The sequence below is a fragment of the Haliotis asinina genome, chromosome 7, assembly GCF_037392515.1.
Source record: "Haliotis asinina isolate JCU_RB_2024 chromosome 7, JCU_Hal_asi_v2, whole genome shotgun sequence".
NCBI lineage: Eukaryota > Metazoa > Mollusca > Gastropoda > Lepetellida > Haliotidae > Haliotis > Haliotis asinina.
Genome location: NC_090286.1, coordinates 1,545,884 through 1,561,255, shown reverse-complemented (window position 1 = coordinate 1,561,255; position 15,372 = coordinate 1,545,884). Strand labels below are relative to the sequence as shown.

Genomic DNA, 15,372 nt, shown 5'->3' with positions numbered 1-15,372 from the left:
GTGAAAATTCCAAATTTTGAATTTTTTTTCTTAATAAGCAGTCAGTGAAACAGTAAATATCTCTAAATGCCCACCTGAAATTTCTCAATCACAGCACAACTCTCAGCACAACAATAAATGGGATAAATAAAATAACTTAGCAATTGACTGCATGAATACCAGAAATAAGCTGCTGTATTCAGAGGTAATTAACAACCCAAGCTGTGGGAAGACCACAAGAGGGGCAGTCATCACGGAAGACCAATCAACTCTGGACCATGATGTAACACACCGTGAAGTACAAAACAGCAAAGTCCCAGTATGCGATGTTACCCATCCACCACCAAGCCCAGAAGAGAGCGTACTTCTTACTGACGATACCCCACGAGCACGTGCCAGACGCGGAAAGTACTGCCAGGAGGAGATACAAGCCAACCCAAGACAATATATCTAATCAACCTAAGAAACACCAGCAATCAAGATCTGTACGGTTGTCACCAGTGGAAACGTGGCTAAATACAAAAACAGGAGTCTCGTGATGTCATATGTAAAAGCAGACGAATCTTTTGATATTGTGAAAGATGCTATCGTTGACTACGCCAAAGAACGGGGCGTGACCATTACGAATATAACTCTCCTGCGACACTGGGAAGGTTCTAACCCAACCTATACCATTCGTATTGCAGTCCCTGTACATTGTGCCAAGATAATATTGGACGACAACACATTCTGGCCAGAGAATGTGAACTGCAGAGAATGGGTTCCCCGGAATACATGGTACTCTAATGCTAAACACAGCGGCGAGAGTGAGTATTGACCATGATAGCTCATCTTGCAACTCTGACCATCAATGTGTGTACAGTGATGACCCTACTTAACCTAGCGACATGGAACATTCGTGGTATAAAACATAAAACGACTGAGCTCTGCAACAGACTGGACATATGTGACGTCATGTTGGTTACAGAGCACTGGCTTGACATCGAAACATCACAGTCTCTGGAAACTCTACACGACAACTTTAATATGTATTCTAAGTCCAGTTGTGACTTTAACCAACACCAGCGAGGTTATGGAGGTATAGCCATGTTTGTACGAAAGGGCGACTGGTGTAAAGTGACCCTTATCGACACCCACTACAACTGCCACATACTGTGTATCAAACTGCACATTTGTACCAGTCATGTGTACATACTTGGGACAAGATTGCACTCAACTAATGTTCTGGACAGTGTGTACTATGAACAACTGTACTATGTTATGGAACTTTATTATATTCTGTCTCAAGAATACCCAACCTACCTTCTAGGAGACTTTAATTCTGATATCAGTCATGGTGTTAATATGAAACCCAGAGCTAGGTGTTTATTACGACTGCTTACTGAACGCCACCCCTATTCTGTGGTTCCACTTGATGAGTCCAAATACACCTTCCACAGTAAATGTAACAAAATAAAAACATTAATTGACTATGTGCTTATAGATATTGACTTACTAAGCAGTATTACTGGATATGTCATTGACACTAGCATTCCTTATAACATTTGAGACTTGTCTGTATGCTTCTTCCAGCACATGTTGGGTACTGTCATGGAGAGAACTTATATTGGACTAAGGCAAGCGAGACTGACCTAATGTTGTATCGATACGACACAGAAAACTACTTTCGTGACACTGAAATTAACATTACTCATTTGGAGAACAGTGAGGACTACATAGAGTACTATTGTGACTATGTCACAGGCCCCTTACATGCTTCTGCTGCAGGTAGTATCCCTTCCACACGCTTTAGACCCTATCTTAAACCTTACTGGAAGAAAGTGGTTTTAATAATCTGCATAAAGAAATGCGTAATTGTCGACGTCAGTGGGTTACAAATGGGAAAGTGAGAGACAAAAACGATGCTGCATATGCAAAATATAAGGAAAGTAAACGGCTCTTTCGTAAACAACATCGCCATGCAAAACGGCAGTCATCTAAAATCAGATTTGATGAAATCTACGAAGCAGCAGAAGTAGATGTTAAAGAATGTTTTAAAATTACAAAACGTTACAAACGCTACAAGGGTAATACTGAAAAACTTACCTATGAATCTCAAACTTGTTACAAGGGGAATGATTATTGCAGTCTGTTTGGACGCTACTTCCATTCACTAGCTACTCCTTGCTCGGATGTAAAATGTGACTATGTACATGCTCAGAATGTGAAAGATCGAATTGCAAATATTGTAGCAACAGATGATATACAGAACGACGCCGGGTCGCCTTTACAATGTCCATTCACTGAAGACGAAATCCATTATACAGTAAAACGACTTAAAGTACAAAAGTCGCCTGGTCCTGACGGTATTGTGAATGAGCACATAAAGAAGGCTGGTAGATCGCTGCTGCATCATATTGCCTTACTATTCAATGCCATTATTACGTCTGAATACATCCCTAAATCATTTTCTTTAGGACAAATTCTTCCAATACACAAGGGCCACGGTAAACCAAAACATGACCCTGCCAATTATAGGGGAATAACCATGACGTCTGTATTAAGTAAACTCTTTGAAAGACTTCTCCTTAACAGAATAGAGTCTTGGATAGATTCTAAGACAGAATTCCCCCATCCTCTGCAATTTGGGTTTAGGCGTCACTACGGTGCTGAAACGGCCGTACATACGTTAATAGAAAATATTGCATGTTACAATGAAAGGATGTCGCCTGTATATTGTGCATTCTTAGATAACGAAAAGGCATTTGATCGGGTATGGCTTGATGGGTTATTTATTAAACTGTATGATATTGGAATTACGGGTAAACTATTGAGAATACTAAGACTCTCCTATAGCTCCATGAAATCCTTTGTATGCTTTGAGGGATTTAAATCGGATGTATTCCCCGTGAATCAAGGAGTAGGTCAAGGTAGAGTAATGTCAGCCTGGCTCTTCACATTATTCATTAATGATCTCCTATACGAACTCGGGAATTCAGACTCTGGTTTAACCCTGCCATGGGGCAAATGCCCTGGAATACTTCTTGCTGACGACACTACTTTGATGAGTTCCTCTACCAAAATCTCCTCAGTGTCGCTGAAAATTATGATCATATGTGGCAGCTAAAATACAATGTCTGCAAGAGTGCGGTTCTACACTTTGAATGCTCACACGATAACGTTAAAACCAATAATGTATCAATTGGTGATGTGCATGTTCCATACAAAAAATCTATGAAATATGCAGGCGTATATATAAGTACAGGCATATCAGCACTCGAACGTACTAAATCTGCATGTGAAAAGTTACGAGTGCTCATGAACACTAACCATAAAAATGGATTGTATTTTGATGGTCTTAACCCTATATCTGCAGCACGTATCTGGGAAAGGGTAATCTTAGTATGTGGCCTGTATAGATGCAACGTATAGGGGCAAACTGTCTCTTAAAGAGTATGAAATGCTCGAAGTTGTACAACGACAATTTTGTAAAAACGTTCAGGGATTACACAAGCGCATTCCCAGTATTGTTGTACTGGATGCCATTGGGATCATGCCACTACAGTACTACATAGACAAAAGAGCACTCTACCTGTTAGGAAGGTTACGTAATGCAAAGTATAACTATGTTTTTATAGTAATGTTTCTAGTTCGCCTTGGCCAATCCATGTGTTCGGATACCTCTACATGCAACGTATGTAGTAGAACATCCCCGATATATAATATGATACAACTTGTACATAAGTATAACCTAAACGATATACTAGCAAACTATGTCATTAGTAGGCAATTTATTAATAAGGAAACTGGTCCAGGGCCGTGAATGATGCCATTAAATCTCATAGAGACAATCTGTTTTATGTCCATCTGAACTCCAGACTAAGTCTGTCAAGATATATTACTATAAGATCCAGTAAGGAACATTATCTCTGGATGCTGGCCACAGAGAAGAATGACTAATTCACTGACAAATAGAATGTATTATGGAACTAGAAAGGGATGTGTGGGCAAACGTAATAATTATTGTAAGCCGTTTTATAAGGAAATGGCGACACTTGTTAAAACACGTGTATGTATATGAACAATCCTGATTGAAATGCCCACCCATCATAATTATTTAACATAAAATATACCATAACTGCACGCTGTAATCTTCATCCAACTGGAGGAGATAAAGACTATCTATCTATCTATCAATTAATCAATACTTTGTTCAGCATGAAGGCATTAGGCACATACAGAAATTACTGTTTACAAGTGTGGTAGTAGCAAAATACAATTTATCAGTTGTACCAACAATTTGATATTGGAATGTATAAAGTCCATAGTGTCTGCCCCCCTCAAATCAGACTAGTATGAAATTGTGGATCTAAAATCACACCGCGGTTTTTTTTTTTTTTTGTGCCAAACCGTTACAGCATCACATGTTACACCTTCATCACATGGCACTATCTAATCTACATGTATTCAACTGTTGGTTGTTATTCACTCACTCACCGACAGAGCAGTTGGCTCTCTTCCAGCCTGCCAGACACCCACCAGGAGGACAACCCCCCGTGGTGTAGTTACAGACGCCGTGTTTACAGTGGCAGTAGTTCTCACAGTCAGCACCAAAGGTACCAGGATCACACACTGTCAAGAAGACAGCAAGAAATAACAAACTAAGTCAAGGTCGTCGAGCAACCGGGTAGTGATTTCAGTGTGTACCCCAAGATAACATTTGCATCGATTTAATCATGAACAAAAACAAAGATTTTTTTAGACATACGTATTGCTCTTTTCTCTTTTTTCGATTTCGAAAACTGTATTGATGTAGTCCATTATAGAAATCAGTGCCTTATTTTCTTCTCCGTGAAATTTGCACTTAACGACTGGTGACAACACTGAACAAATGTCCTTCAGTTGCCCTCATTATCTGTGCATAAATATAAGTCCGACAGTTCACCAATGGTTTCAAAGCAGTTCATCGAAAACTACACACTCTATCCTTGACAACTAAAAACATCACATTAAAACTTTAATTTACGTAAACGGTTTTTCTTACCATCCACCTCCACCTCACAAAAGTCCAGTATAGGTTGTTGGCCCCACTCATTAGCTGTTGTTGTGTACAGGAGAACGTAGCGCCCTCTACCATGACAGGGGACAGACAAGATGTCCTTGATGTCAGTGCCAGATGCGTTTGCTGTCACAGTGTAGCAGAGGAGGCCGGTGGATGGGGTGGTGTCAGTGGTGTTGGTGAGGTACACCTGGATGCCGTTTCTTCTGGGTGTAACTGCAAATAAGGAATAATCAGTGCACAGTGCTGTTTAATATATGTCAGTTTGGAACAACCACATCGACTAAGTGGCATGCAGATCAGGATTAGCTATAGCTGACATTCAGATTTGCGATAGACAATTTCTGTACAAATACTGTGAATTAACCTGGAAGTCGTTTAATGATTCCAGATGCCATAACATATGCCTTAATCTCAAACTTTTCAAATGTGTATGTTATTTGTTGTTTCCATGCCTTCTTGGTAGTGAGTATATTTCTGGGATACCTGTTAGTTTCCATTGCAATGAAAGAATAGAAATGACATGAGGCCGCCCGTTGTAATCTTAAACAATTCACATAGCTTAACATCGTACGAATGCTGTCACAAATGACATTTCCATCTATCGTTTCATTGATTCCAATCACTATTATTGACTCAACTATACTTGAATCGCAAAATGATCGTGCTACTGGCCAATATGACATCGTCTTTTGTTGGTTTCCCAGCCATGCTGGAATCTAAGGTAACACAATTGTTTGACACCAGTTCTGATACCTTACAGTGATTATGAACTTCTTATAAGAAGTAGGTAGGTGTAAAAAAAACTACATGCAAAAGACCGCTCTCAACAATTGTGTGACGCCAATTCTGATACATTACAGTGATTATGAACCTGTTACAAGAAGTGAACACCCAAGTAGGCATAAAAAACTACATGCAATAAAATTCTGTTACACCTGTTTGGGTTATCAGTCCATATTTCAAGAGTGAGTGAGTGAGTGAGTGAGTGAGTGAGTGAGTGAAGATTTTCAAGTCATATCGGCAACAACAATATCTTTCACACTGACAAAGTTAAGACATAAATGTGATTGGTTACTTACTGCAAATCATTCCTGAGTAAATTACGTTATGCAACTTTCTAATTATACATATTTTAAGGCAATGTCTTGTTCCCGGGTGTTTGCCAACATGACTTTACTTTCCGATCTTTTCATTGATTCTAAACACCATCAGTATGACGATGCCTATATCCGAGTTCTAGGCATGCTCTCACCATGGCATACAGCTAAACAATCGTCTATATTGAATGTGCTAAACAATTTACCCGATAACAGGAAACCGTTTCCCATTATGTGGACACTAGGGAGTGATTCTTCGACGGGAATAGGATACACTAGAATAGGGGAGAAGTTAAAATACGATCCAAAACGTGCCGCCATATCCACATCGTAATATTTACAGTCGGTTCTGAAGTAGATGATGACGTCACGTATCAACACTGTGTCTCTCAGATCCACATGCCACCAGTTGGGATTGCTGCCCTTTGTCTCTATACAGACAGTGTAACTAATGACAGTCAGTAATGATACTATACTTACAGTCGGTTCTGAAGTAGATGGTGACGTCACGTATCAATACTGTGTCACTCAGATCCACTCGCCACCAGTTGGGATCACTGCCCTTTGTCTCTATACAGACAGTGTAACTAATGACAGTCAGTAATGATACTATACTTACAGTCGGTTCTGAAGTAGATGGTGACGTCACGTATCAATACTGTGTCTCTCAGATCCACTCGCCACCAGTTGGGATTGCTGCCCTTTGTCTCTATACAGACAGTGTAACTAATGACAGTCAGTAATGATACTATACTTACAGTCGGTTCTGAAGTAGATGGTGACGTCACGTATCAATACTGTGTCTCTCAGATCCACTCGCCACCAGTTGGGATCACTGCCCTTTGTCTCTATACAAACAGTGTAACTAATGACAGTCAGTAATGATACTATACTTACAGTCGGTTCTGAAGTAGATGGTGACGTCACGTATCAATACTGTGTCTCTCAGATCCACTCGCCACCAGTTGGGATCACTGCCCTTTGTCTCTATACAGACAGTGTAACTAATGACAGTCAGTAATGACACTATACTTACAGTCAGTTCTGAAGTAGATGGTGACGTCACGTATCAATACTGTGTCACTCAGATCCACTCGCCACCAGTTGGGATCACTGCCCTTTGTCTCTATACAGACAGTGTAACTAATGACAGTCAGTAATGACACTATACTTACAGTCAGTTCTGAAGTAGATGGTGACGTCACTGCGTCATTCAGATCCACACACCACCAGTTGGGATTGCTGCCCTTTGTCTCTATACAGACAGTGTAACTAATGACAGTCAGTAATGACACTATACTTACAGTCAGTTCTGAAGTAGATGGTGACGTCACGTATCAATACTGTGTCACTCAGATCCACTCGCCACCAGCTGGGATTGCTGCCCTTTGTCTCTATACAGACAGTGTAACTAATGACAGTCAGTAATGATACTATACTTACAGTCAGTTCTGAAGTAGATGGTGACGTCACGTATCAATACTGTGTCACTCAGATCCACTCGCCACCAGTTGGGATCACTGCCCTTTGTCTCTATACAGACAGTGTAACTAATGACAGTCAGTAATGACACTATACTTACAGTCAGTTCTGAAGCAGATGGTGACGTCACTGTGTCATTCAGATCCACACACCACCAGTTGGGATTGCTGCCCTTTGTCTCTATACAGACAGTGTAACTAATGACAGTCAGTAATGACACTATACTTACAGTCAGTTCTGAAGTAGATGATGACGTCACGTATCAACACTGTGTCATTCAGATCCACTCGCCACCAGTTGGGATTGCTGTAATTTGTCTGTATACAGACACCGTACCCGTTTGCAGCAGTGTTTCCGTCTGTGGCTCGGGATGATAGGAAAACATCTCCACTGGATGACGTAGGTTTCCCCCTCGCAACGTTATCTGAATCAACAACATTCGTCTTCCGACACAATTCAACTTGTACGTAGCTTATATCCAGAGCTCAATATTTAGATATCTGCTCACTAACACCTCATCATTCCGCTGAAAAGCAAGCTTGATATATCTTGTGTGAGTTTAATACAGAAGGTACACAGTACAAATAAGTGTTTGTACTTTCATTTCCATTACATGTCACAGTGGTCATTTTATATTCCGGGTCCTTTTTTTTTACTTTCTGGAGCAAAGCTTATTTCCATCCATTATATTCAACGTGCAATGAATTTATACTAGGTATGTAATACCCAGAAACAAATTATATATCGCGTGTTTATCCGGAAATTATCACTTTTTCAACCAATCTTCAAAACATAGGTGATCATAAGATAAAACTAAGTTACTATTGTTTCAGAATTGACATTGATGTATTTCGGAATGAGAAATATCTGATCTATGGATATCTACGTATGTTACTGCTCTACCATGGACTTAGTACACACTTGACTGTGATTGATCAGTTACACTCAGTGTATAATCAGACACGTTAAACAGATAGCCAGTGGAATAATAACTATACGTCTATCCAAACACAACAAAAGTCCAACCACAAGATTTCAAGAGCTCAGAAGACACGAAAACGTCACAGTGATGAAACAAGTATTTCCTTTAATGAGGTTGGTTCTTAGGACAGGATAACACAAATAAATGTCAGTGTATGTTGTCAAAAGAATAAACATGTGTTGCTGCAAAGTCACGTTAGTGGTGGTAGTTACATACGTTTCTGACATGTCGGACCAGACCACCCTGGGAAACAGTCTGACGAATTACAGCCGGAAGAAGGGTCACACTTGGTGTGGTCACAGTTACATGTGTAGCCACAGTTGTACCCGTATGTACCATCAGGGCAGCTGCCTGTAACAGAAGAATTACATCAGAGATAGTGATTGTACCACACTGTGTATGTATATTAAGATCTCTTGGTTCTTCTGAGCAGTGTGGTCACATGAACAATTGTGTTATCAAACTGACAAAGCAGTAAGTATCTAATTGTGGTATATAGTAATTTGGGAATTGGGTAACTATCAATTGTGTCTGCCAGTCACTATTGATCTGATATTTGTTTACTAACAACGACCGGTTACACTATGCCAGTCTATATCTTGATCCCACTGGATGTATTTGACGATTTGGGAGTTTGAGATCACAAAGTGTGTATACTAGTTTTGAGAAAAAACGTATCACGGCAACCTTTTCCCTTGCTTCAGGAGGCGGGATAGGTCTGCCGAAATGCCTAACGACAAAGGCGACCTTAATAAGCACCCAATATCATAATCTCTGATTTTCCATGCGCAATTATAAATGGCTTACGGTAATGCTCTAATTTCCATTCGCCCACTAACATGGCGAACACCAAACAAACAAATATTCAGTCTAACAAGATGAAAACATAGTCAGCTTTCCGATATTCGGCAAGACAAATGTGTTTGCGTTGTCACAATAGATTACGTCATAGACCGTGACCACATTAAGGTTACGAAGATTAACATTTCATGGACGGAGGATGAATTACAATCTAACGCCGAGGGAAAGCAAACTGTATATACACAGGTGTTGCAGGTGTTGTCTAAGAAGTCCTGAAGTTAAGTACATTCGTGTTGAAAATGGGGTACAACTATCCTGCTTGCTGTGTTATCTGTGTGTTCTGTCTGTCACTGTGTATGTATACCTGGAAGAAATACAAAATGAAGATTCCTTCCCACACCTTGTACAACATATATGAACATATCAACTGACCAGGGATACCTATGATGCTCAATGTATCTCTTACCTCCGGTGTAGACATTTTCAAGAATTTGTTCACATATTTCAATGATCATGAAATACACTGAACTAATATCCTATGTGCATAAACATGACCTACCTCTGTACAAAACATGACAAATATGACAGTAGTCACTTCGAACGAAGATCAACAAACTGTCACACCCAGATTTCTCCGTCAACAGGCATGTCTCACAGAAACTGAGAGCACACTGACATGGTGTTGACGGCCCATATTTCCGACAGTACTTCCCTTCTGAGATATGGAGGATACCTTCTGATCTGGTGTTTCACAAAAACTGCTGAAACCGAGTAACATTACCCTGGTGGTCCTGTGTTAGTAAAACACAACTGATCTTAAAGTCACTCCGTTGACAAATTTAAACCTCGCTCTGCAATTTTCCAGCTAAATGGCATCGGCTTGTAAATAATCGAGTCTGAATCAGACAATCCAGTGTTCAACAGTACGATCGCCTATCTACGCAACATGTGTCAATAAAGCTAGCGAGTCTGACTACCCGATCCCATTAGTCGACAAGCTTGAGTTACTGAATGACAGTATTCTAACCCAGACCTTCAGGGGTCCGGATGAGACTGAGCTCATGGAATAATCACTATTTATCAACAGTTGTCTGCGTTATAGCTGGATGAAGTCGAAATAGTACATTGGATTCTTACAATGAAAATATACAACGCCTTTGTCGCTGTTAAATCATGGCAGCTATGGTAACTTTTTTTTAAAAAAACTGCATCGTTTACAGTGTTCAGGAATAATACAAAGAAAACACACTTGTACGTGAGATGTATTGTTTATTTCCGATATTTTATCATGATAACACATATATAATACATAAAAACCCGATATTTATTTAAAAATTAATATATGTATAGGACATAGTACGAAATACTCTCTAAATGACACGTTACAGTGAGGGTTTATCAGCATTTTTGTTTTACATGTATTATGGAATTACTGTTTATGTTGCCAGCATTAGGTTTCAACTTCCAACCCTTCCCGTGGTCAACTCATTGACTTCATCAGATTATTGTCAAGGCAGCCATGTTAATTATGTTTTTCTTCACATCCGGGTTGACAAAGGTACAAGAATCTGTGTCGAAACGTCGCACTCAAGGACGAAAAGAAGTTGCTATCCATAAAGCTTGTACAATATTGTACTGCTAAACTCCTAAACTGCCATGTTCGTGTTGTCTCTTTATATGAGAATGATTAATCAGACGAAGGTTATGTTGTTATTTTCAAAAACAATTCTATGATAGCACTTTACATGAACACTATATACCACGGGGAAGCAGCTAAATCACTGAAGTCAAAAGAAGAAACACGATGGACATCTTACATTATATGTTGTTGAAGACATTGGCCCAAATGTCATAAAGTGTGAATATTATGCTCATGTAAGTCTGGGATGTCGTATTACAGAAATGGTTCAGGATGATACTGTGACGCTGTCATCCTTAGGCTTGAGGAATTGAGGATGACGCTGACAGAAAGGTATGACATGAGTGGTCTCATGAGGTTACATTTGTGACGGGTTGAAAACAAGTATCGATATGTGCCCTCACGTCGTGATGACTTCTCTTCTACTAGTGGTTAGCCAGTCATAGAGAATGACATGAACCAACAAACCAATAAAGAGGTTCGGCTAAGAAGGTGATGACGTCAAGAATCACACAGTATCATGCAAACACCGCAAATAATTTGACAACTATTGTTATCTTTCATGAGGCAAAGAAAATGCTGACGCCCACAATTACATAGTGTACAGATTGCACTGTCGTCATGAATTAATAAACTTACATCATTTAACGCAGAACGGAATCACATTGCATGGTGGGTAGAAATCAGTGAAGTTCAGAATTAGACTGTGTGATGCAGAGAAAGCAATGGCGTATAAAGAAGCATGTGACATGGTGATGAGAAAGAAATAATCAAAGTCCTGCACATCTTGATTTGTCAGCTCAAAGATCACATTACTTCATATTGCTCTCTAAAGATTTGACACACTGTTGTTATGGATGCCTGTACACCTTGAGGCCAAAATGAAAAGGAGCGTTGATGACTTGTTGGTTAGGAAAGACTGTGAAATTGCCATTGGTGTTCATGGTAACGCGGTGAACTGGACTCGTTATCTTCATTACTTTGCGCTTGAGTTTTTAGACCTGAAGACAATCAATCCTCTTTCGTACGTTTCAGGTTGATTTGTGTCCAAGAAATGGAATCAAATCTCAAACAGCAACCATAATACTTCATATTATCAAATAATTACGTCTTGTTTAACAGCATGTGGATTCCATTCATTTGAGCGTGCATTTAACAACATTCTTATCTTAAGACGTTCGGGACAACTCCTGGTTTATGACGTACAATTTGTATGGGATATCTTCGCGTGCTTTTTTTTGTCATGATTCACAATGATCGGAGAGGGCAAAATCAAAACATGAGAATACGGTCAAGAAGTTTAGTTCAGCAGTTATCTCCAAGATCTGAAATTGTTCCATAAGCATCTGTTGACTTCCAGTGACCTAGCGGACAGGAGACCAGCGACATAAAATACTAACTTAAGGTGTGCTAATTTTAAGCTCATCAGTGTTCGCTTACCTGTATATATGTTTTATATGTATTATGGTATTTCTTTTTATGTTGCCATCATTATCTTTCAACTTCCACGCCTTTCCTCTGTCAGCTCACTGGCTTCATCAGCTCATTGTCAACTCACTCACTCAACACAGCAAAGCGTCTCTACCCTTACATTTTGCAAGGTACCAATTATAATTAGAAATAAGCAGGCACAGATCTAGATGGCCTTAGTGTTTGTGGAAACCTTCATAAGGGTGACGAAAAGCCATGTAAATATTTTTGTCTTTAAACGATAATTCGCATGACATCACTTTTTAACGTTCAAAGAGCAAAGTTGTTTATACTCGTATATGTCTTTATGGTATATACCATAGTAATAGTAAGCACATCGAATGTGTAATATGGATCTCTGTATCACACGTGTTATTAAGGGTACATGTATTTCAAGAATGTATCGAGTTATTTTTTCTGTGCGACTTTAGCTCCCCAATGTTAAGGTGTCTGTAACTTTTGTTTCATTCTCTGCCCATTGGTTTCACACAAAAGAATTAAGCTCAACACGAACACATTATAACTACATTTGTCTGTACTTTATCTTACATACAATCTAATCGTGACTGCTGTATTATGCTCTCTATCTGACTTAGCTTTCACACAAAATGTATTTAGAGAATTTGTAACACATTCATTCATATGAGCAAAGCCATCCTGACTGTAATTAGAAACAGTATAAAACTTTGTCCAATCTTTGCGTGTGTTCAAAATAAGTAAGTCTGTAAAAATACAATGAAAGTAAGTGAATGTTCCTCCCCACATCAATGTTCTAATACCATATCTGCGGACAGCACAAAGTACCATTGTGGAGACAACCCTTGCATCAGGTGTTGTATGGATTGTCCATAATTTGTAGCGTTATTATGACCATTTGTCAATCATATTGAACCCGTATCCAATGTGCATAAACATGACCTAACTCTGTACAAAGTGGCAGCTAAATATACTATTGAACTGTCTTGGAAGTGCAAGCTACTTTTATGTGACCATATTTGTACATTCCACGTTTCAGATCATGACAAAAGTAAACGTTTCTTAATTGTTTGCCCAACAACTGTTGATATTTGTGTAATAACAATCCTTATCCCGATGGATGTGACTTTAGGAGCTGGTGTTCAGGTGACGTCAAAACATATATGTACTAGTATGGTGCAAAATGTCACTCAATGTACAACATCTCTTCCTGGAAATTATTAGTAGAGGCAAATGTAACAGTGAAGGGTTTCCAAAGCGTAACGATCCACTTGTCATAGGAAAATCAACAAACTGAAGCACTCTGATTTCTCCGTGAAAAGGCCTATCACACAGAAACTGAGAGGACATTTAAATGGCGCAGACGGCTTGTATTTCCGACATTAGTTCACGTCTAGCATATTGCACACGCCTTCTGATCTGGTGTTTCACAAAAACTGCAGAAATTGAATAACATTACCCTGGTAGTCCTATGTTAGTATAACACAGCCAATCTTAATTTCACTCCAAAACACCTTTCAACAGGTGACACAACCATCTACCATGGCCGTCTTTGTCGACACAGACTAATATTCTCCAGCAAGTATTCGTGTACATGCATTGTACAAGGTCATAATGACATGGGGATCACTGAAGATAATAACACATTCAAAGGCAGCCGTTGAGAACTTACCCGAATAAGAAGTTGGTGAACTATAGCCTGTTTTTTGATATTATGTATTGTCCGAATTGTGCTGTTAGTTTTAACTTCATACGCTAGTTTTAAATTCAAATTGTGATACTCTAGTTATTTTACCGTACTTTGACGACCGGTTTTAGAATATATACATATTCTTTATAATCATGTTTGTGTGACTCACTCACTCACTCACTTAATAAAAACATTAAACCTGTCCTGCAGGTATTAGCTGTATGTACACGCCTTCTTGTTGAGTGTGTGTGCTTTGTGCTCAGTACACTCTACCCCCACTTTGCTACGGTATTGTTCCCTGATATAACGTTGTAGACATACGCATGTCTAAACCCTACACAAATTTGCAGAATTTAAAATGATGCGGGTATTGGCTGATTGTACAGTTGGTTACGTGTCGGTAAAACAACACCGCACAACAAAAGCCCAGTATCATATTGTAAAATGGCCTGCGGGTATGTTGTAAGCACATTTGGTGTGTGTGTGGTTACCTGTCAGTTAAACAACACCAGACAACATACGTGTAGGTCTGGCATTATACTGTAACATGTAACTATAGACTTTATACCTCGACAGATGTTAAAATAGGCATACACTTACATGAACAATGTCCGAGAAAGATCACAAACAAAACAGCAGTCCCAAGGTACATCTCCATTGTATCACCAATGAGACCACGGCACTACAGGGAAGTGAACTGCGATAACAGCACAACTTATAGATAACAACACCCCACCAGCAAATCTCAACAAGGAAGTGCATTACAGTTTAACACTATCTAACTTAGGTCAGTCTCGGACGAGGCTGCACACCTGGAATCATCACTTTTTATCAAAAGTTACCTGAGATATACCTGGATACAATCGACTTAGTACCAGGAATTCTTATGAAGGAAATGTACAACTTTGTCGTCGTTAAATCACGTTGTGTTACCTTTCTGAAACATGCATCGTTTTCGGTAACCAGGATTAATACAAACAAAACACACTTGTACGTGTTGTGACATGTATTATTTATTACCAATATTTTACAATTATTACATATATACCTGATACATGTTTACAAACTAATATGAGCATTGGACAAAGTACGAAACACCCATGTAAATTGTACGTTACACTAAGGTCATAGTTAATATCTTATCACTGAACACAAAACATGTTCAATATATAAATAGGTAATGTGACTGCTCTGTTTTGAAGTGTTGGAAGCTAC

The 15,372-nt window shown here is 39.2% G+C and overlaps 1 protein-coding gene across 1 annotated transcript; it reads right to left on the bottom strand.

Moving 5' to 3' along the window:
* Positions 1–3,740: 3,740 nt before the first annotated feature.
* On the bottom strand, positions 3,741–14,836 carry LOC137292186 (scavenger receptor class F member 1-like). Its single transcript, XM_067823751.1, has 5 exons — positions 14,758–14,836; positions 8,798–8,932; positions 7,829–8,023; positions 5,003–5,233; positions 3,741–4,590 (listed from the first exon to the last, which is right to left on the bottom strand). Exons 1-5 carry the CDS (start codon positions 14,813–14,815, stop codon positions 4,448–4,450), a joined length of 762 nt encoding a protein of 253 aa, XP_067679852.1. The 5' UTR covers positions 14,816–14,836; the 3' UTR covers positions 3,741–4,447.
* Between the last annotated feature and the right edge of the window lie 536 nt (positions 14,837–15,372).